The sequence below is a fragment of the Ambystoma mexicanum genome, chromosome 7q (genome assembly GCF_040938575.1).
Source record: "Ambystoma mexicanum isolate Mex_15411 chromosome 7q, UKY_AmexF1_1, whole genome shotgun sequence".
NCBI classification, from domain to species: domain Eukaryota; kingdom Metazoa; phylum Chordata; class Amphibia; order Caudata; family Ambystomatidae; genus Ambystoma; species Ambystoma mexicanum.
This window is the reverse complement of record NC_090941.1, coordinates 1,064,724,967-1,064,748,636: the sequence shown is the minus strand read 5'-3', so window position 1 is coordinate 1,064,748,636 and position 23,670 is coordinate 1,064,724,967. Positions and strand designations below refer to the sequence as shown.

At 46.5% G+C, this 23,670-nt stretch overlaps 1 protein-coding gene across 1 annotated transcript in view; it reads right to left on the bottom strand.

Moving 5' to 3' along the window:
• C7QH17orf50 (chromosome 7q C17orf50 homolog) overlaps positions 1–23,670 on the bottom strand; it is a 164,674-nt gene that overhangs the window by 68,697 nt on the left and 72,307 nt on the right. Inside the window, exon 2 of the mRNA XM_069640433.1 lies at positions 15,452–15,704. Coding sequence (XP_069496534.1) covers positions 15,452–15,699 — 248 coding nt within the window. The 5' untranslated portion in view covers positions 15,700–15,704. The remainder of the gene's footprint in view (positions 1–15,451; positions 15,705–23,670) is intronic.

The following is a 23,670-nucleotide window of genomic DNA, read 5'->3' as shown; positions in this document are numbered from 1 at the left end:
GTGTCAGGTAGATAAGACTTCAGGTCCTCCCCTTAAGATTGCATGGCTTAGAGAGCAGCGTTCCCCTGGGAAATAGGGAAGCCGGGGCGAGCGTGGAGGGTGCTCATGGGGCGTAGAGGTAGTCTAGTAATCGGATCCATCTGCAGTCTCAAAACCTCAGAAAAGCAGAGTTTGGAACTTTGCTAATGAACACCATTGAACACTTGATCTTTGCCACTTTTAAGCCATGTGTGACTCCATAAATAATAATAAATAGCAATTGAAAAGAAGACATATCTAGGACTCAGGATCTTGAGTGTCTTCTAGTAGTGTTGCTGTTTTGGTGTTATATTGTAATGCATATAATGTGGCCTGCAGCACTTGACAGGGCCCACGATGGCAGGTAACCACGAAGGCTATTATTTAAAAAGAAAGATTCCTTTAACCACCAGGACACATTGTACCTTAAAGCGTGGGCGAATTCCTGGGGATGAAGACGCAAGGTGAGCGTGATCATCATTCTGGGATCTGCAGCACTGTCACGCTGGTACAGCACGGCCTCGGACTCTCTGCTGAATGACTGAACCTCCCTGCTCCGATGCAGTCTTAGCTGGGTCGAGGCGCTCTCCAGCTTGGACTCTCTCCTGGCGACTCCAGCATTAACACTGAAGTGGGCATAGGGTAAGGGGGCCTCAGGCCTGTGCCCCGCTGGGGAGAGAAGCAGGCGTACCCTCTGAACTACTCATGCATGGAGCCAGGGGCTCTTATAACATTGGGGACGCTGTACACACAATGTATCTCATGCCAGCCTTGTGAGGACACAGCCCGGGGATGCGCCGAACAAAGTGAGGGCTAAAGCCAGACCCCGCCATAGCCGACACCCCCCACCAACCATTCCGGGGAGTACAAGGGGATCCCATCCCCCCTACAGCTACAGGTCATGCAGCGAGGGTGGGGAGGGGCCCCCTCCCCGACCTGAGGGCGCCAAGCTTCAGTTAGCGGGTGGGGGGAGACAAGGTGTGAGGAAGAGGTGGGTAAGGGGTGGTTTGAGCCAGGACATCCCCTTTGCAGCCTCAATCCCCAACACCACGGAGCAAGAAAGGATCCACCCACCCACCCGACAGATAGGCACAGGAAATGTTAATTGATGAAATGTATTAATATGTGTTTGAATTTTCTGCAGGATTGTTGCAGTGGAGGTACATGGTGCTCCAGGCTGGTAGGCCTGCTGGAATCCACAAGGGACAGGCAGTAGCCGAGTTTGATGGCAGCGGAGTGCTTAATTCAGCAAGCCACGGGGAAGGAGGAGGAGATGTGGGGTGGTGGGGAGGAGTGGGAGGCGGACAGGTGCAAGGATACAGGTTGGTGGCGGAGGGCTATGCAACTGAAGGTAGGGCCTCGTAGGCACAAGGAAACAGGGTGCAAGGGAATCCAAGTAGTCAAAAGGGGGGAAGGGGACATGTATGCAAAAACAGGCGCAGCCACTTCAGTTGGCAGAGGACTAGTGGTCGGGGGCCGGGGGGAGCTAACGGGGGGGAGTCTGGGTTGGGGGGGAAACCCCAGGGGAGCGAGGGGCAGACAATGGCGGTAAGAGAAGGTGGAACGAGGGAGAACAAGAAATCTAAGGGGGGCATGCAAGATGGTAAGTCACAAAATTAACGGGGAGCGAGGAGTGGCCATGGAGACCGGGTGGAAAAGGCAGAGGTAGGTACCGGGGGATGGGAGAGGGGGGAGAGGAATAACATAGGGACCTGGAAAAAGCTGGGGGTCGGGGTACGAAGGGGTGGGTAAAGAGAAAGTTTAGAACACTTACACCTGGCCCACAGGGAGAAAAGGGGGGGCTGACAACAGGGGTGAGAAGAAACTTAACGATCCTGCACCTGGGAAAGTGGTAAAAGGGGCACCGGCAAAGTAAAGCCATCGAAAAATGTGGAGTAAAGTAACGACGTCAGTTCCGCTTAACGGATGCTGCTCGCCAGCAAGTTGGCTCACAAGAAGAAAAGTGGGAAAGTAAAGTAAAGTGAAGTAAAGTAAAGTGAAAAGTGACGGCGTCAGTTCCGCTCTACGGATGCTGCTCGCCAACAAGTGGGGAATGTAAAAGTGTGCTGCTCAGAGTAGAAAATCCTGAAGCAGTACTACCGAATTCGAGTACCGGAGCACCTGTAAGCTACCTCCTGCTTAATAAAGAAACTGCGGCCCATACATCCACAAACGTGTCAGTTTGTTATTTCAGGTGGGGGGGTTGGTGGAGGGCAGACGAGAGGGTATGGATTGGGGGGCCGCCGAAGCAGCAAGGTCACTTCAGTCACAGGTACCACAATACAGGACCTGGGATGGCCCAGTGTGGGGTGTGACGGCTATGCGGGAAGTGGGTACTTCACATTATGTTACATTGCACTTCCGTCTTTTTATATTGCCCGTTCTACTGTTTCAGTAGGTCCCTTGCAGGGGATGTTTAGGTGGTTTAAATGCCCCTTTCCTGCCCTTCAAGTATGTTTAGTGATGTGTAACCTTAAGGGGGAGGGTGGAGGGGGAGGTGAGTGCTGGGGGTGGCTCTGATTAGACCTGCCCCACAGAGTACAGAATCGAGCCCTGGTACGTACGTTGGCAACATACAGTCCCGTATTTTACCAAGGTTATTTAAGGAGTGTGTCACTGGGAGGCTATATCCCGTTATCTTAATAACTTAAACCCCCAAAACCCGTGTGAGACCATACCAGATGTGAAAGTGTTTACCCGTTGCCCCTTCTGAATGTGGATGTAACAACCGTAGCTGAAACATGTGCATGTGCAAACATGTGCATGTGCTTAAGTTGGGCGGCACCGGGATTCATTCACAAGAAGCACGTGGAATTCATTTCTGGGAGGAGCAGTTTTTCTATATGTGGGGGCTATGAAATGTGCTATGAAATGTGATCCATTTAGACAGTGGCGTCGCTAGGGAGGGAGCTGGGTGCCAGTGCCCCCCGCCCCCTCTGAAATCCTGTGCCCACCCTACCTAAGGCAAGCAGTGACCATGTTCACTGTTCACATGTTCGTGGTGTTATTTGTGACACTCATTAAGGCAAATGTCTGCATATCACACGACTAATACTCTCCTTTTGTCTCAAAGCTAGCAGTGATCTTGGTATGAACATGAGCTGTTGTGGGGGGGCTCAGCAGCCATCAGCACCCATGCATACCACAGAGACACGGAGCCATCGTCAGGGTTGACTGCTCTTTATTTCCCTTACAACATAACTGCCCGTTTCTCCCTTGCCCCCTCCCCTTCCGCCCACCTCCCGCCTCCCAGTGTGTGTCCATTCTTAAAGGGGCTGTGTCCCTTTCCCAATCACGTACAACACCTCCACCGTGCTTAACATGAAAGTCCAGTTACATCTGTTCGATGAGTCTCACTGGCTTCTTTATTGTTCTGCTTTCACCAGTCGTCTCTAACAGGGGTTCTATTTCGTCTTCTCCACTTGAATCTTCTGCTGCTGTCTCTGTTGCCTCTGGTTCTTCGAGATATAGTCTCTTAAAGAATGGGGAATTCCGGGTGATGCCCCCTGCTTCCCCAGTCGCTGTGATCATGGGTCCCTTGATGGCCGCGATGACCCGGGGCTCTGGGCTGTAGCGCATGTCTGTCTTCTTCCGTTGAGTTTGCCGCACTAGGACGGTTTGTCCTACTTCTAGTTGATGTTATTTCGCTCTCCTTTTTTTGTCGGCCCATTGCTTGGCTTTCCTCTTCTTTTCGGCATCCCGTTATCTGATGGTTGCATCTTCCTCTGGTGTATAATCTTCCCACCGGGGGAATGCGTGTTCGGGGTTGATATCTTACCATGAGTTCGGCGGGCGGCTTTCCCGTCGCATTATGTTGAGTGTTTCAGTAGCTTCTGAGCATGCTACAGATGGCCTGTGTATGGGGTGTTTTCTCTGCTGCAGCCTTCTGTCTGGTCAGCTTGATGGTGGCCATGAATCGTTCCACCATCCAGTTGGCTTGGGGCCAGAGGGGTGTAACCTTCTGGTAATGGAACCCTAGGTGATCAGCGAACCTCGCAAACTCTCGTCCCTGGAACGGGGATCCATTATCTGTCTTAACAGCGTTTGGGATGCCCCACTCACTGAATAGTTCATCTATGATGGGTGATGTTTCCGTGAATGACGTCGACAGTGTTTGCTTGATGAATGGGAACCTGGAGTACTCTTCTTCCAGGGGTCCGTAAAAGTCCATTGCAACTCTTTGCCAGGGCCTTGTTGGAAGTGTGGTTAGTTGGAGGGGGTTTAGGGTTGGCCCCTTTGCGGCCAGTTGGCAGGGTCTACAGTGCATCAGCATGTCCTCAACTATCACGTCCATGTACGGAAACCAGACGTACTTTCTAAGGATTCGTTTTGTGTTGTCAATACCCCTGTGACCCTCATGGGCTAGTGTTACCAGGGTCTTCCTTAGGTGTTTCGGGGCTACTAATCTGTCTTTGCGAAGCAATATGCCTTGGTCTGTGGCCGTTAGTTCTTCATGCACTTTGGCTATTCGCTCGAGCTCCTTCTTGTCTGCTCCCTCCCCTCTGTTTCCTGTGTTTTGGCGCTCTCTCCATTTGTTGGAGCGAGTGAGTGTGACAGCAGTTTTGATCGTGGGGTCGGCTTGGCTTCTTTCCTCAAACATTGCAATTGAGATCGTCGGTGGCATGGCATTTGAGGACATGTAGGAGATGTAGTCCGCGGCCTCACAGGCTAGGGTGTCGTCTTTGTTCATCGTGGGGTGCCTGGACAGGTAGTCCGCTGGGTTGGCTTCTCCCCCAGGTTTGTGGATTATGACGTAGTCGTATTCCTGTAGTCTTATTCCGCAGCGTTCTATTCGAAGTGGCATTTTGGTTTTGGGGTTGCCAAATATCGAGAGGAGTGCCTGATGGTCCGTTACCAGGGTGAATCTCCGGCCGATGATGAAGTTGTGATACTTCTCGCAAGCCTATACCGCGGCTAAGCTTTCTCTCTCCGCTTGTGAGTAGGCTCTTTCTGTGTGTGATAGAGCACGACTGGCGTATGCCACCACTGCATGCCGGGTGTTGTCTTCGGCGTCGGTCTGGGCAAGGATGGCCCCGAGTCCCACTGGACTGGCATCCACCGTAATGATGGTGTGCCACTCTGGGTGAAAGTATGCTAGCTGGCAGTTGTTGGTGAGGCTTTCCTTTGTGGTCATGATCGCCGCTTGGCAGGGTGCGTCCCAGACGAAGAGTTGGTCTTTCTTCAGGAGGGTGCGGAGTGGGTCGGTGATTGTGGCATAGTTTGGGAGGTAGCGTGCACAATATCCTGCCATCCCTAAGAAGGAGCGCAGTTCTGCCGTCGTCGTGGGGGCTTGGAGGTCGATGATGGCCTTGATCTTATCCCGGTCGGCTGTAATTCCTTTGTCAGAAAATATGTGCCTGAAGAATTTGAGGCTGGTCTTGTTGACATCGCACTTGGGTTCAGTTAGTGTCCATCCTGCTTCTTGGAGGTTCTTGCAGGTGGGCATTAGGGCACTGTCATGTTGCTCTTGGTCCTTCCCAAAAATTAGAATATCGTCACTGTAATTTAGGGGCGTTCATCTCAGATGCTATCAGGCGTCTGATCGTCTCTTGAAAAATCTCCGCAGCGGATGAGATACCAAAATTTTATCTCTTGTGTCCGTCATGGGTTGCGAACATGGTGATGGGTCTTGAGTCTGGATCCAGGACGAGCTGGTGATAGCCCTGATTGAGATCCAGCTTTAAGAAGTGTCTCGCTTGATTTAATCTGATCAGCATGTCCTCCAGGCTTGGGCCTGGGTGCCTCTCCCTCTGGATGGCTGTATTTGGGATGCGCATATCGACACATATGCGTAAGCGTCCGTTCTCTTTTGGCACTATGACTATTGGGGACACCCATGGTGTTGGTCCTTCTGCCTTCTCAATGATATCATTGAGGAGGAGGAGCTGGATTTCCTTGGATACTTGTTCCTGGAGGTGAAAACCCACTTTGCGGGGGTGTTGTGGCACCGACGTGATGTTATTGTTAATGTGTAGTTTGATGGGTGAGTCCTTGAGCATCCCCACTCCCTCAAATAGTTTGGGGAACTGATGTTTGAGGTCTTCTTTCATGAGGGGTCGGCCTGAAATTGCCATGATATTGTCACGCGTTGAGGGGTATCCCTTTATTATTTCTGACCGATCGTAGTGTAGGTCAATCAGTGCCAGAGCGCTGGCGGTCCAGTAGCTGAGAAGGCAGCGCCCTACAGCTGGGCTTTTGATGATGTGGATCGTGGATGTTAACGTAAGATTTCGGTGTGTGAGGTTGCATTGAAATTGTCCCCTTGATGTCATGGGTAGGGCTGCTCCCCATTGGAAAATGTGTGTTTTGGATTCTCGAAGGGGGTACAGAGAGGCGATGTCATGGTACAAGTCCTCATTCATGACGTTTACTGTCGCCCCTGTGTCGACCACAAACTTGTTCATGGTGTTCCCCATTTGGACTGTCACTTTGGGAGCTGAGGCATCTTCGACGTTGACGCTGAGGAGTCGGACATACTCCCTGTCGTAGCCATCTTGGAAGTAGTAGGTTTGTTCGTCTTCCCTTAGCTGGTGTCTCGGTGGGGAGTTGGTGTATAGGTCTGTGTCTTGTGTACGAGGTGGCAGGGGGTCCTTCATGTACATCGTTCCGTGTTCCAGTGGTAGCATTGGTTCTCTCTGGTGCATGTCGTATAGTTCGTGATCTCTCCTGTCTGGCTCAATCTGGAGCCCTTCCAGTGCTCTGACGGTGTTCGGGCGTTGATAGGAGTTTGCGGTGTATGTCAGAGTCTTTTCGACAGGGCGTTGTTGTTCGATATGTGTGTCTGCTGTGCGGCTAGCAGCTCGTTGGCGAGTTGAGTTTCCTTCAGGAAGCTGTTCCTTGCACATCACTTGGAAGCGGTTTTCCATTCTGCATCTTAAGCAGCGCTGGCCGATGGCAGGGCATGGTCCTCTGTGTGGGTATTCGAATCCACAGCGGTAGCATTGGCGGTCACTGTGGGTCCGTTGAGTGGGGTATCTAGGAGTGGCCCTGTTTTGCGTGGGTGGGTATCGGGTGTAGGGGCTGACAGCGGCAATGATGTCGCCCTTTTTCGGATTCTCGATCGCTGCGGCCTGGACATCCACTCTTTCATACACTCTGGCTAGGTCCAGTACCTCTTTTAGGGAGAGGGGCTTTTTTAAGAGATGTTTCCTGAACATGGAGGATATGCACCCTTCAATTATTCGGAGTCGGATGGCCTCGTCATCGTTAAATTTGGCAAAGTCACACTTCGTTATCTTTCTATGAAGGCAGATGACAAATTCACCTATTGATTCGTGAGGGAGTTGACCACATTGGTTAAAAGTGTACCGTTCATAGTCCCTATTGGGTGAAATGACAATTTTCTCATTAATGGCTTGCAGGAGTTTCGCATATGTGGTGCGGTCCTGTAGGGGAATGGTGCGTATGATATTTTTGATTTCTCTCCCTGCGACATTGGCGAAGATACTGAGTATGTTGGGGGGTTCTTGTGTGCCGATGGCACCTACGAAGTCCTCAAATTCTTCTACCCACTCTTCCCATCGCTGGCCCTGGTCGTGGTGAGGATTTAATGCGAAAGGGCTCGGTCTTCTCATGAGGCTGGCATGTGAGGTGAGGTTGGCGTTGGTGACTGGTGGTGTCCCGGCGGCTGCGGCTGCCTGTGCCTGGTCAGTCATGGTGGCGCTCTGGTGGCATGTGCGCTCTCTGTCACTGTACCGTTTTCTTTTTTTTTTTTTTGGTTGTTGTCCTTTCCGTTGGTGGTGTAGGGGTGGGCCTCTTATTTTCTGGGGAGTGGTGGTGGCGTTGGTGCGGCTGGCTTCAGGTGGTAAAGTTCCGGGCAGCGGGGTGCACCTTTGGTGCGTGTGTCCTTGCTGTTGTTTGGGCTTTGTAGGGGCGCTCGTGGGTCGTGAGTGGGCCCGCCTTATCGTCCTCCTTTTATTTGTTTCTGAGGAGTTGTCACGTAGCTGCACTTTCTGCACGTGTCTTTATTTACTTTCACTAGTGTCACAAGTGGGAGACGCAGGATACACGTTTCCCACACGTTTTTATGTGCATACACTGTTGTCATGAATGGGAGACGCGGGATGCGCTTTCCCCACGGGTCTTTATCCTTTCACAAGTGTCACAAATGGGAGACGCGGGATGCACTTTCTCCCCATGTCTTTATTTTCTACCCGCCGGCATACCTTGTTCAGCGGCGGATGCTGCTCCCTCGATCCGCTCTCATCCTTGCTTCCGGGCAGTCAAGATACAGTGGCCGGGTCTGGTGGGCGGCGTCAGGGTGCAGGGACGGCTGTCTCCCGCTCTCTCGTCAGGCGGCTGTATGGTGCAGGTTACTCCTTCGGCGCCGGATGTCTATTCTCGGGGAAGTCGGGTGCACTGCCTTCTCGCACAGTGAAACGGGCCAGTAGGTCGGGCGCACAGGTCCGCTCCGTTATCTAGCCCTTCTCCGGCTGTGGGCGCACGGACCTTCTCCAGGTAGTCGGGCACATGGCCCTTCCAGGCTGCTGGGCACACGGGCCCTCTCGATGTAACGGGCGCATCGGCCCCTGTCCACCTGCAGGGCACACGGGCCGCTGCGCTGCTGCAGGGCACGCAGGCCTCTGCTTTCACGTGGGGCACACGGACCTCCACACTGCCGCAGGGCATACGGGCCACTGCTCCTTCTTCTCTGCACTCACGTGGGGCGTTCGGACCTCCACACTGCCACAGGGCACACGGGCCTCTGCTCACTCGTGGGGCGTTCGGACCTCCACACTGCCTCAGGGCACACGGGCCTCTGCTCACTCGTGGGGCACACAGGCCTCCACACTGCCGCAGGGCACACAGGCCTCTGCTCCCTCGCGGGGCACTCGGCCCACTCGACCTGCCAGGCGCACGGGCCCACCTAACCTGCAGGGCACACGGGCCCTTCCAAACTGCTGCCGTCACACAGAGGTTCGTGTCGGCCTTGTCAGCAGCCATCAGCACCCATGCATACCACGGAGACACAGAGCCATCATCAGGGTTGACTGCTCTTTATTTCCCTTACAACATAACTGCCCGTTTCTCCCTTGCCCCCTCCCCTTCCGCCCTCCTCCCACCTCCCAGTGTGTGTCCGTTCTTAAAGGGGCTGTGTCCCTTTCCCAATCACGTACAACAAGCCACTTCTCAGGTGTTCCTGCCCGGCTTCTGCACAGCGACTTCCATAGTGTGCAGAGCAGTTTGCAGCCCCTCCCATCAGAATGTAGGCACGAAACTGCTATGATGGACCATTATTCACTGAACGGTTTGTGCCTGCATTCTGATTGGAGGGGAGGTGCAGTGGGGTGTGGGTAGTTGGTGTGCACTGAAGACTTTCTGCAGGAGTGCTGGTGACGTCTCACATTACCTTTCATAGGCGCCCCCCCACTTTTGTCTGTGGCCCCCCTACTTTTGTCTTTGGCCCCCTCTGTGCCCCCCCTAAATTTTATTCCTGGCGACGCCACTGCATTTAGAAAAGACCATCCTGAGCGCGTGGCAGCTGTGAGTTCACTTAAGGGTGAAGCTACATTTTGCTTCATCTAAGTCTGATTTACTGTTTAAGGAGCCCTTGTTGTGTTTTCAATGTTGGACTTACAAAATGATGTGTGAAATTGGTATTACCCAACTTGGCCGGGGCCGATTTGACCACGACCGATTTGGCCACATTTTCTGGCGCTATTTTGAACGCAAATATATGTAAGGGGATGGTTTTGGGGTAATAAATAATATAGGGGGATTTGGGCAGGGGGCTGCAGGGGGTTTCCTCTCCCTGCATATATTTGCATTCAAAACAGTAAAAAAAAAAAAAGACGCCTAAATCGGCCACGGGCAAATTGATACGAACAAATCGTATACATCCGTAGAATTGACATGGATGGAGCACATGTCAAATATTAGGACTCAAAATCCCAAGTCACCAGTAGCATTCCATTTTGCACAACAACAACGCTCAATTGCACAGTAATGAGGTTTAGTATTGGAAATGGTTAAAATCCCACGGGACAGGAGGGGCAAGATTATAAAATGTTTGGAACAACAAGAAATATCTTGGATCAACAAATTCCTCCTTGAGCCCGAAAGGGATGAGTGCGAACTTTGATTTTCGTTGTTTTGTTTAGACGATTTTAACTAACATACAGTACCAATAAAATATGATGCTCAGGATCACTCTAGTACTGGAGTCTGTCTGTGGGGTCTACCAGATTTTAATGAAAATAACTAAAACTTTTACAGTGAAACAATTAGGTCGAAAGAATAGGGATTTGTATGGGGGGAGGGGCCTGTTTCCATATATTGATAACCCCTCTACAATCTCCTACCCACCTGTTTTTACTCGTTAACCCACCCCATATATATATTTAAGTAATTTTCGGTATTTCTTTCAACCAAATTGCTTCTCTGTAATTGTTATTCTTTATTCGATAAATTCACTGCATACCGATTCTGCAACCTTTGGTTCTCCAGATGTTTTGGGCTACAATATCCATGAACCCTCACCATTGTCTATGTTGGCTAGGGCTGATGGGATTTGTAGTCCAAAACATCTGCAGACCCAAAGGTTGTGCTCTCGTATAAGGAAGACGCGAACGAGAGGTAAGATTTCATGACATCATTTACCGGGGTTGCTGCAGGCAGAGAGACAACATATTAGAGGTATTTTTACTGCACGATCGATTACAATATGTTCTTAACATAAGTAGTACCAAGTCTAATGGCAGGGATTACTTTTTCATTTTAGGCCATTTGAGGACAAATCCAATAGCGGTAATAATCAACTTGAAGGTGTGCTCTCTTTCACCATTGCTGGTGGATATTTTTACGATAGTAATTTTCCTAAGTAATGTCCCAATTGTGACTTGAAAAAATACATATATCAAACAGAGGAACATTTTATCAAGATCCAAACTTCTCATGAAGAAGTGGAAATAACAAGATATCTATATATGATTGATCTGGAAGGACATGTTTGGATAGCAGGAGTTGAACATTAACAACCAATGTGTTATCACCACACACATGATTCTGCTCGAGTATGAACTACCATACAAAACGACAAGTTAGCAGCTAGTTATTGTGAATTATTTATATAAGATTGCCAAATGAGGCACAGTCAGCTTACCACCCTCAGTCAGCGGTGGGAGGCCTTGCAGAAAGCCATGCACATCCAGCCCTACCCCTGAGGACGACAGAGACATCAGAGAGGGACCCAATTCCTGTCCCCCCCACTAGTGCCACCATGCTGGTATGTAGACCTTTGTCTCCAGTCTTTCCTCTAAGTACAAATGCTCACCAGGGTATTCTGTTGCTTGCAGATACAGCCAAGCCACACGATGAGGGCATGGAAGAGAAAATCAGAACACCAGGTTGCCTGACGTACCCACAGAACACAACGGCAAAGACACCACAGTGCTGCGGAGACCAGCTGCAACAGCCTGGCGAGAGAGCGACCAAGAAGGGAGACAGGCCACAGCTGTGCACCGCGACAATGCAGAAACCCACCACGTGGAACCGGCAGAGTCTTCCGGCCAGTCTGTATCCAAAAGCAGCAATCCCCTAGACCACCAATGACTGTTTCCCCAAACTTACCGAAACACGAACTTGGACATTGAATTTCCTATCACACAATGGCCATTACACGGCGAGCGCATGAGCTGGAAGTGGGCAGGGATTAGCCCCATTTTGAAGACTCCCCCGTGCACATCCACATCCCGGGATGGGAAGACAGGTACGGATTGGCCAGGTAAAGCTGTCCAACCGGTACAGAGGCAGGGCAATTTAATCAGGGTACAGGACACAGGAAGTGTGGGTTATTCGGGTGTGGTCAGGTTAAGAGGTGGAGCAGAACTAAGAGACCAGCGACAGGAAGGAAGGAGCGGCAGCTTGTAGAGGAGATCATTGGGGCAGGTGAGATATTGAATTAGGAGTGAAAGTGCTTCTGCAGTGAGTGTGCATGGCTGTGCAGCGAGTGAGCACAGGAAGTTAGTGTAAGGGGTGGATGTGAAATAAATGGTACTAAGTGAAAGGTGGGTGTTTCAGTAGTAGGGTTAGGAGGAGAGTGTTATTGTGAAGGGGATAGTAGTAGTGGGAGGAGGGCTGTAGTTGTGGGAGGAGGAGATTGGTAGGGAGAGGAAGAGTGTATTAGTGGAAGTAGGAACAGTAGCAGAGAGGGCGAGTAGTGAGTGAAGTGGGAGGAGTGGGAACATCAGAGGGTGGAGGCGAGCAGAGGAGGAATGAAACATCTGAGAGATGGAGGACTGTGGTAGGAGTAACACGGAGGGAGTGGTAGTGAGTGTAGCGGAGAAGGGGTGAATGGCTGTGACTGAAGTAGTCTGAATACCACAGGGCAACTTCCGATTAGAACACTAACCTCTTGTTCGAGTACGCCAACCAACTACACACCCCACACATCAACAAGGCTAAAGCAGGAGGGCTAGGCTTCCCCTACATAACCGCCAAGTTATGGAACTCTCTACCCGTGGACATCAGAGCTGAAAACTCTCTCCGTGCCTTCTGAAAAAAACTCAAAATCTCCCTCTTCACCCAACCCACTGCATGCATTGCCCACTTTCTTGCCGGTACTGAAAAATGCAATTGTCAATTTACCTGTAACTAAGAAAAATTGTCTGTAACAAGCGCCATGATACCTCTGGGCTGTTGCACGTTCAACAAATGTGAATAAATAAATAAGGGAAGCTAGGAAGTCCCTGAAGGAGTTTAGATAGACTGCACCTAGGGAGCCATCAGTAGTCACAGTCAGCCATTCCACAGTAGGGGTTACGATTTGGTAGCACTAACTGGAGTTACAGACGCCTGGGTGAGGGAGGAACTCCCACAGGAGATGAGCAAGAGAAAAAGAGAGAGAGACGGCCTTAGGGCCTACACAATTACAAAATAAAACCCATTAAATTATCGCAAAGAATTAGATTGGTTTTCTGTGCCATCTGTGACACAGACATGTTATTGATTATTGATGCCGTTTCCTTTTCTACTTATTGTAGGAAGTGGGGAAGCTTCATATCTCCTGAAGAAAACTGTAGACCCGAAGCACGTAGAGAAAGAAATAAGTAGAGGGTTCGAACTACTGCTATACAAATAATTGCTTTAATTGTTTGACATCGATACATTGTTCATTTTCATGATGATATTTATTTTTGGAATCTGCTTCTTATGAACGTTGTATTGACATTCTATTCCGAATTCAAATGTAACATATACATTTCTGAGATTTTTTCTGTGAGACATTTTAGTCCAAATTGAATTCTTAAATATTTCATACTTTGAAAGATATAAAAATACATTCTCATCTTTTTGGTTTGTATTGTATTGAATTTTCGATATATCAGTCTCTTACTTTTCTTGCTTGAGAGATAAATATTTACGGCATTGATTGTGGTTTTGTGACACATGAAGCGTGCAGCATCCTGAGACTTTTCTTGACAGATAAATTGATCATATGCGATATTCGCTCTATCTGATAGTAGCACCACTGCACATTATGTATACACTTAGTAATATTTGGTAAATGAGGAGTGCGGCTCACCCACCTTAGATTTGGTTTACTACTTTTCCCTCCATTCTGATACAAGAAGTAAGAACCTCTTACGCACTCCCGCGACACCCTCTCTTACCAGCTGTCTGAATCAGTAATGTACAAGCTTATTGGTCTATGCCAGAAAGAGGAACATTTGCCTAGAAGTAAGGCCAAGTGGAACACAATACTGAAGCTCCCTACAACTTGCCATCACCGGGTGGAAATATGTGTGAAACCTATAAGAAGGAAGCAGGTTTGTATCCTGGTGACAAACCGCAGCATATCATTGACAGTTTGTATTGGACTCCCGTTAGAATGAGAACTTGCAAACTAGGCTGATCTCCCTACTGCTTAGCTCCTGACTTGTTATCTGTGATCCGTTGTTTGTTCTGTCTCAGCACCTCTATGCCTCTGGGCTTGTGTTCACGCGCTTTACGAATAAAATAAATAAATAAATAGGCCTTTGATCTCATCTGGTTCAGTAGGAAAGAAAGAGGCACACACCTACGCATGTTTTTGACATGTGAGAAGATCACAGCCTTGTGGGAGGAAGTTTTGCAAAGGATTGAGAAGATTAATTGGGTGTGGATCCAGGGATCTCCTTTGCCTGGTGTCTACGGTGGCGTCCCCCTGAGCCCCGCCCTCTCATATTCCACATAGAAATGGTTAGATAGGGCCCTGATCATGGGCAGGGAACAGATGCTAAGCTCTATGGCCAAAGAGTGCAGATTGGATGCAAGACTTGCTTACACTTTCTGCTGGGAGATGATCTCCCACTGCAGGTGAAATTTGCAGTGTACGTACAAATGTATCTGGTCTCCATTTATTGATAGCTCTGCATATCTAATAATGTATGGATTGCTTTATGTGTGTTATGTTTTCCACTGTCTTCTATGGTGAGTATTTTCTGATCCTGATAGCTTGTGATGTCTGGTCTTAAATTATTTGAAATGTATTATCAAATTTTAAATGGATTGATTTCATGTGTAAAATTTTACTTTTATGTTTTACATAATTTTCTTTCATAAAATATATTGTAAAGTTGATTTATATCAGTTGTATCAATAAAAACTTTTAAAAAAAAGAATGGTCTGATATGGCTGTTTTGTTTATATTAAGATCAAAGGAATAAAACACCTTAATACACAAACTAAGATTACATTGCCTACCACGGGCAATTGGGATGTTCATGGGGTAATTATTTCACGTGTCACTGTTGGCCGTGTTGCATTACACTGTAAATTTTGCATTTCCCTTAAGATAATGATGCTGATTGGGAGTATGGTGGTGCAGTAAAGAAGTGGTGTTAACAGAATTACCTGTTCTCTTGCCATCCCACCATACTACGTGTTTGACGATGATGTGAAGGAAATATATCCTGCTCTTTGGAGGAATTACTGTAGCAGAAATACCAGCTACGGTCCAAGAGTCATAAAATGGGGGGCTAACTCCGCCACCCCACCACTTGTGATTTGTCGGATTTTGCATGATTACAAGTGGTGGTAATGGTAATTACCGTCAAAAAGGTAATGAGCGCCAATACCATTGAATGAAATACAGATATCACCAATACATTTTGTCAAAAAAATAAAGGTTATTGGGAGGAACTACTATGATATTGTCTAATAGTGTACAGGTCTGTGTACACGGGTCAAAGTGCATATTTTCATTGACACAGTAGGACCACTATATATCCTAAGCCAAAGCACCCTCTAGAGGTGACAACAGGCCAAACTATGCAAATTGGACCACTGTATTTCCTGAGGCAGCAGCTCCCTCCAGTGGAGCATTCTGTGAATTCGGGCAGCCTCTACTGTGCATGACGGCATCGGACAAACATTCATCTGCACTTTTATATTATTAAGATACGTTATTCAGCATTGCATAACTTGCTCAAACATCACTTAGAGGGGACCTTACCATTTGTCCTTCTGCTCAGGTTTGGTGTGTTTATTTTTGGATATCAGCCACTTCTTTGGGGAATGCTGGAAAGGCAGGCTGCGCTTTTTCCTGACCCGATTGCACAGTGCCCTGATGAAAGCACAGCAACCCGGGCAGCATGAAAATGCCGTGAATCTAACATTACCGCGGTATTCTCGGAACCGGCTGTCATCATCCTCGTTTAACTCGTCTTCCAGGGGCACCTCAGGAATCCTAACTCGTGCCATGGTCACTGGTGGAACAGAGAGGAAACCAGGTGAATACTGCAGACTGGATCCCACTGCCATTTTATGCCCTTTTATGCCGAGGGTAAAAACACAGAAAGCAGAATCTCCTATTTCCTTGCTAACTGGGAAGTAATGGCAAGAGGGCCTCATAAATGTGGTGGTATCTCGGCGGTAAATCCGCAGAGATAACACCAAACTGTATTACCGTTAATGCCACTTGGTCCGGTTGTATTACCGCCAAATTACTTTAAGTATTGATAGGCGGTGTTAGTCCCCGTTAATTGGAGTCCATAGGACTCCATGAGGGATTTCGGTGGTATTACCGCCATCTGTAATACTGCCGGCAGTAATTTCGGTGATAAGGTGGTTGAATTACCTCCAGCTTCCTGTTGGATGCTTTTCCTCCATCTTACCCCCAAAGCCGTAGATGGGCGGTGCGGTAATGCAGCAATACCAGTATTGTCGCAGCATTTTTACTGCACCACCCAACTTATAATGACGCCCTATAGAAGATGAGGTAGGGAAGATTAAGCTGCTGCTTGTATTTTTGTAGCTGGCAAGAAAGAGCGCATTCACCATAATCCAAATAGGACTCTCACTATCATTTTCAGATCAAAGCAGTATTTTTTAAATTTACATTCACACTTTTCAATAAGATAAAACAGATAATTGAACAATAAACAAGTAAAACAGTATGAAATTAGCATCACAAGAAATCCAAGTGAATCCTGACCACCACTACCAATTCCAATCCAGGATTATATACCAATTTCAAGAAAACGTGACCAAAGCTCAATTTCTTTTGTCTACCCCACAGAATATTTTCTATAAGAGACACCCTTAGCAGCTCCTGGAACCATTCAGATTTAGTGGGTGGTTTAATTGAATTAAAGCCCCTGCGTATTATCTTTTTAGCGCCCATAGCTGCTCTGAATAGCCAACATTTCTGAGGGTACAATAAGTCACCTGTCTGTGACTCTGAGCCCAAGAGCAAGATGAAGACAGTATTAATTCACAAACACATAACGGTTCCTCTTTAGAACTCAAATCAGATAATATCCTCTGAATAATAGCCTATACAGAAAATAAATGAAGCTGTCAAAATGTGGAGGGTAAAATAAACTGATTTGACACTGAACGTGTGTGTATATTGTACAAATTACTATATTGGTGATCTGTATTGAGCTGAATGCCAGACTCCTCCCCAGAAGGGGGATCAAACCCACATTACACGGCATCATCTTGTTTCTAAGGCAAGCGTCTTGTTGCCAAGGTGAGCATGTTGCTCCAGAACTATCCTCCCAGCGAAAAACTAAGAAAGTCAAATAAAATAAGACAAAAGCATTTCAAAATTCAAGTTTGTAAAAATAACAAAATAACAGTAATTATTTTACTTGCACATCCTAAAAAAGGATTTCTTATCAAATATATCCATTCTTTCGAAAGTAATTTTTTGTTGTTTCATATTACATTTGTATTAATGGAAAAATCCACAATATTCACCCAAGTTTAACTCAGCACCTTTTCTTTAGCAATTACTAATTTCTATCCGGGAAGTGATACTTTTGAAAATTAGTAGGGTGAATTACGTATATAGCCCAGGACCTTTAAATACTCATCTACTGTTCTCACCTGCTCCAGACCATACTGCTCCTTGCCAGGAGTGTTTTTTCTTTTTTTAAATTTAATTCATGATTTTTTTAATCAACTAATAAAATTGTTTCTTTATTTCAGCTTTCTTATTTATAGTAGAGGATATTTTGATGTCTTTATTTTAAAGAATCAATATTTTTGTAGTTATTTGTGCTGGGTACCAACGAGAAACCTCAGAGGCTGGAGAAAGCTGATGCTATTCTTTTACCCAGAATTATAATGATGGTGGGGGTGCATCGCCTTATCTACAGTATGTTCACTTTACTACAATGACACCTCCATTTCATTGGTGGAATCTGATCAATCTCTTACCTGGTTGGTCCGTTTACAAACTCCCCCCTCGGACCAAAATGCGCTTTGCATACATGATCTCACTGCCCAATAATAACATCACACATGCTGCTTTAACTTGAGCAACAGAGGTTTTAGCCCAATGGGCATGGATACACAGCTGTAACATCTGGGATGTGCAGAAAAGCCTGAGTGCTGTTAGACACATTGTAACGGTTTATTGAGAGGCTACCCTCAACATGGGGAGTTCCTTCCCTCCCCAATCAAGGTGTCACACAACAAACTATTGAATGTCAATTCTTTGTTCAGCCCTATTTCCGATTCACTGCATGCATTTGGATCCCTCCTCCTGTACCACCAATGAGCCAAGAGCCAGGCCAGTGCACAGGAAATATATGTATATTTATTTGATTGATAGGTAATTGAGATCGCACTAAAACTACACATACCATCTTCTTTGTGGCACGCAATTTAACTTCTTGTTACATAAATAAATCACACAAGTTGGTTTGGAAAACACAAATCACAATACTTTGCTTTATACAGATTTCACTTCAAGGAATAATCAACACTGGTCAATGAACAAAATCAATGTTCATATGCAGTGCTGTGCACATTTCCTTTAAAATAAACACAAGGTGATTTAGCAGTTTGTTTTTCAGACACCTCTCCTACTTTGGTCTATGTTGGGGAAGTCGGACAGAAAAAGTGAAATGATTTAGGAATTTTGGATTTCAGACCCGCCTCCACTTAAAGGCCTGTGTTGGGGAAGCTAGACAGAAAGATTGCATAGGAACCAGGACACTCCTCCTCCTTAAAGAAGTCGGAGTCACAGGACAAATAGGATTATCCAATTAAATTACAGGCTATCATTTCCAGCATAGACCGGGAATGAGCTTTGTTAATTTTGAATTTTAACAAAAAATCACCCCAGAGTGTTTTGCTCAATGGGAATTAATTTAATTATATTCAGTCAAATAGGCTAAGGATCTAGACAGTTTTGACCCCCTCCCACCCACTATAAAGGCAAAGGATATAAGGCAAGTTGATTCCCCCCACCTTTTGGTTTCAAATTGCTCAATTCTACTTAAATTGCAAACCTCTTTTTAAAGTTCAGGAAAGCCAACTGCATTTCAGGACCCTCTTCAAGGACAAGACGGGTGTCTGGTCACACCACTCTCAAGGATGTTCCCCAGCTTTTCACCATAGGGTCCAGTCAGCTTTCAGGCCTCCCCAGTAATATCCAGCTCCACACAGATGCAATTTCCTTGTGACTGTCAGTTGGTATTTTTTAGCAGCTCCCCGCCTCCCCTCATAGTGCATCCACTTTATATACCGGTGATGACACATCCAGATTTCAATATTGGGCCGTGTCTTACATGTGGCAGAACATCATAATTTACTATTAACTGCCATAATATATATATATATATATATATATATATATATATATATATATATATATATTTCACTTCAGCTAATCATGGGGAATTCAATAAAACGACAGCTGGGTTGGCACCATGGTGCACGGGCGTGTGGTAATTTTCTGCTGTTTTTACGAAGAGCATAATAGTTATGAACATGCAATTTACTCTCCCAATACCTAATTTTACCCTCCAGCAATTCGCCACCTCTTAAATTCAAGACATTTTCAGAGCAGCCAGGAACACATTTTAGTTTGCCATTACAATTCCCTAAGTCACAGGTGTATGAACTTATTTCAACAACATTGCCTGGAAATTATCTTAAAAACGACACATAAATGAATGCAGTACGACTTGTGGTTGCTGAGAAAAATGCATACGTTATAACAGTCCTTTTAAACTAATAGAACATCTACATGTGTATGCAAATTGGAGCTCTCCTGTCTCCCACCATTTGCCATGCCTTGCCAACATGTGACCAGAGCTTCCTGGACTGTGTTTTATTAGCCTCTTTGTTGTTTGAAGTTGGTAGGTTGCAGGTCGTAAATACTTGGGATGCAAGAACTACACAGAAATCCCCCACTGCAGATAATGAGTGAGGCCGGCCCTGCTAATATCTGGCATCCTGTCCAGTTATCTGAAGTATACCACCATTTTGATCTGAAAACCTCCTATTTTCTTGTATTTTCTACAGAGTTCAGCTTCCCTTGATTGCAGCTCCTCCAACATTCCAGCCACACACTGACTATGCCATTTGCCATCCTGTTGTTTGAAGTGGGTGGGCTGCAGGTTGTAGATACTTGGGATGCAAGAGCCAGGCTTGCAGTGGGGAAAGCCATTTGTGAATTCTGCCCAGAGGCTCACTGATTGTCCTTGGCTGAAAGGAACTCACATATTGCATTTCATAACATCAGCCTTCATTCTTTAAATACTGTGCATTTCACTGATTAGGATTCACTTTCCTTTTGCATCAGTGGCTTTCTTCTTTCTTTTCACACATATATTTTTTTTTAAATAGGATAGCTGCACAGTGTGGTTTATTTCTGTCATTTATAAAATATATTTTTAATTATCTGCTGTTAGTTCTTATGCTAAAGAGTGGGTCTGAGTTGTCACAGTGCACCATCTTTTGATGGGTGGCAGTTTCAGTGAAAATGCTGCATTTCTCTCTCAGCCAGCAATGTGATGTTCTTTTCCAATCTGCACTTGGTTTACACTTTTGTCTTCAGTTTTCTCTGGATTTCAACTGCAGAAAGACACCCACATAGTCTACATTAATAGGAACATTTTTTGTGTGCAGGTTTTTGAAGGCTGCTGGGTTATTTTTTCCAGGGGGTCCTTCAGTTCTTTCGGTTTAGGGCCTTTAATTAAACCCTGCATGCCCCCACCCCCGGTTCTTCCATGATTCTTTTATGGGGAAGAGCAGGGCTGAGTTTCATCTGAAGTCCTTTTTTTTGTATTTTTTTTCTTTCTGTTGTAGCCCGTCCATCTCAATTTTCTTTTTTTAGGGAGTGGGCACTCTGGCCTTCACTTCCGTCTTTGAGTTGGGGGGTGTAGCACAGCACCCTCTTTCTTCCTTCTTCTTGTGGTCCCCGGGGTCCTCCCAGGACTCCCATCTTGCCATCAGGCTGGAATTGAATGAAATTAATTAGCTAGCAACAGAAAGAAAAGAAAGGTTCAGTACCTTTTACACAACACATTTCCCCAGAATATTTACACAGAATTGACAAAAACAACAACAGCATACAACTATAACACAAGACATTTTCACCATTTCACAAAACCTTATTCATTTATTTTCTTTTTTATTACAATGATCACTAAGTAAATTACTCCCTGTATCTATATATACATAGCTTCGATCCGATTTTTTATTCTTTCTGTTCAACCCATAGATGGTTCCTTGATTCAACTTTCATTTGGCTCCTCAATCAGTTGTAATGCTTGTCGCATCTTTTTAACTGATTGATATGGACCCATTTTTCTTCTGTCTGTTCTCCTTTGGAATGCGGATCTTGTAGGCAACAGGTGATATTTTATCTACAATTTCAAAGGCGCCATGCCAAGACGGAATAAATATCCGCTCGTTGGCCCGGCTCCTTTGAAAATTGTACTGGTAAACCCTGTCACCTACTTCATACTTTTTTTTGGTGGTTTTTAGATTATAACAGGTCTTCATTCCTTCAGCCGACTTTTCTAAATTGCGCTGAGCACAAGCAAAAGCGTGATGGAGGTGCTTCCTTAAATTTTCAATGTACTCATGAGTGTTGGACACATTTATCAGTGTCTGCTCCTGAGTTCTATAGAGCAGATGCTGAGGTAACATGATTTTTCGTCCAGTCATAAGCTCAAATGGAGCCATATTTGTTTGCAGAAGATGGTGTAGACCGAATAGCCATCAGGACAAGCGGTAATCGGATGTCCCAACTGGGTCCAGAGTCTGCCACAAACTTCTTTAAGATACTCACAATTGTCTTGTTATATCTCTCTCCCTCTCGCCCCCCCCCTCTTTAGGCCAGGCAGTAGGCCCTAGAATCTCCCACATCTTCACCATCATCTCACTGGTAAAATGACTTCCTCAATCCAAATCAATCCTTTGCGGGAGGCCAAAACGAAAGAAGATGTGGTTGATCATTAGAGCGGCAGCTGTCTCTGTCTTACAATTCGGGTCTGGAAGACAATCTACCCACTTTGCATGTCACAGTCAACATGTACTTGTTTCCTCTGGAGGATCGACTTACTTTCCTGATGAAATCGACTTGCAAATCTGACCAAGGCACTGTCATTCCCCTTTTTTGTAGGGGACATCCGTGTGTGAGTGAACTGGGTTGAAATTGAGCACACACAGGACACCCATTTAGGTAAGTGTTGAAGTCCTGGCCATGTGTGGCAGTAGGTAACCTTGCGCAAGATTTCTATTGTCGTGTGAAACCCCCTAGGACCGGCAGTGGGCACGCCATGGCCGTGGCTCAACATCAGGGTTCAGAATGAGGTAGGTACCGCGCACTGGTAACAGCCAGACAGGGCTTTCCTTACCAACAAACTGCCTTGGATTCAGAACATTTTGGAAAAGTTCAACACCCAGAGATCCTCCTTAACGGTATAATCCGACTCCGTTAGAGGAAAACTCACAGGGTTTTCAATGTGTTGATTGAATTTGCCAATGTTTGGGTCCTCTTTCTGTGCAGTGATCCAATCTGCATCCGGGTATCTTTACTCCACTGGGCAGACGAGAGTTCACTATTCACACAAGTTTGTGACCTGGTGACAGCAGCAACTTGGATTTCCTCCAGCAGAGATTCTGTTTCTATGAAATCTCCCTGCAGGCCTCTGGTTTTAGCCAGCCGGTCAGCCAGGTCATTCACACTCTTAATGAACTCTTATCTTCTTCCAATAGATGGTCATCTCATTGGAGGTCACCAGATCATCAATTGACTGGATCAGTTTGGCATGCTTTAAGGTTTTATTGTTGGCACAAAGCATGCCTCAATTCTTCCAGTTAATAAGGTGCTTCATGAACCCATTCCTGACATAATCAGAGTCTGTGGGCCTCATTACAAGTTAGCCGGTAAAACCATACCGGCACCATTTTCTGGACCGGCTAACTACGAGTTTTTTGGCCAGTTGCTGTTACACCTGCCAGGTCTGACCTGGCGGACGTAAGACCACCGGCCGCAGACGTACGTGGGAACACCAGCACCATTACCGCATGGTGCCGGTGTTTCCACGGTGCCCATTCCCTGCAGTGAGAATGGCTTGGTCAACGGCCATCAACTCTGCAACCTGACTACTTCCAGCAAAGCAGCCAGCAAAGGGTTCCGGGGTAACATTCACCCAGGTAATCCTAATGTCAGCCACTAATTATTTTTCCCCATTGTTATCAACATGGTAGGAGCACCCATCCACATAAACTGTGGGCAACCCCTGACACGTGTCTTCTTCATAGACCTTGTGTGGGGAAGTTAAGTACGCCTCCATGTTGTTGTTGGTCATTAGACTTTCCTCCTCAAGACAGTTTTCTTGAACACAATCATGCAAGTCCACCAACCCTTGCGCTAGGGGTTTCTTCTTGTTTTGACCATATCTGACCTCCAGAGGAAAGCCTTGCATGGACAGAATCAAGAAAGTAATTCTGGAATTACCGAAATTCCCCACCCGTATTCTGTCAATTTGGAGATATTGCAAGGGTTGGTGAGGAGTCTCGACAATGATGTGCTCCCCCTGGATGAATGGGCGGTAATTTATCAATGCCCACACTGTTGCAAGGAGTGCCTTCTCGCAGTCATTGAATTTTTCCTTCACAGAGGACAAAGTTTTGCTTGCATAGGAGATGACTTTGTAGACCTTGTTGTGCTTTTGATACAACACCGCTGTTGGGCAAGTATCTGCGAACCCTGTCTCCAAGAAGAACTCCTTCTTCTTTATGGGGTAAGCTAAACAAGGAGCCTGGGAAAGGCTTATTTTCAGTTGTTTAACTGTCTCAGCTTATCCGGACGCCACACTCACTTGACTCCGGCCTTTAATAAATGGACCAAAGGTTGAGTGACCTCTGCATAGTCTTCAATGAACTTTCTAATATAATTAGTGAGTCCAAGAAGGCTTC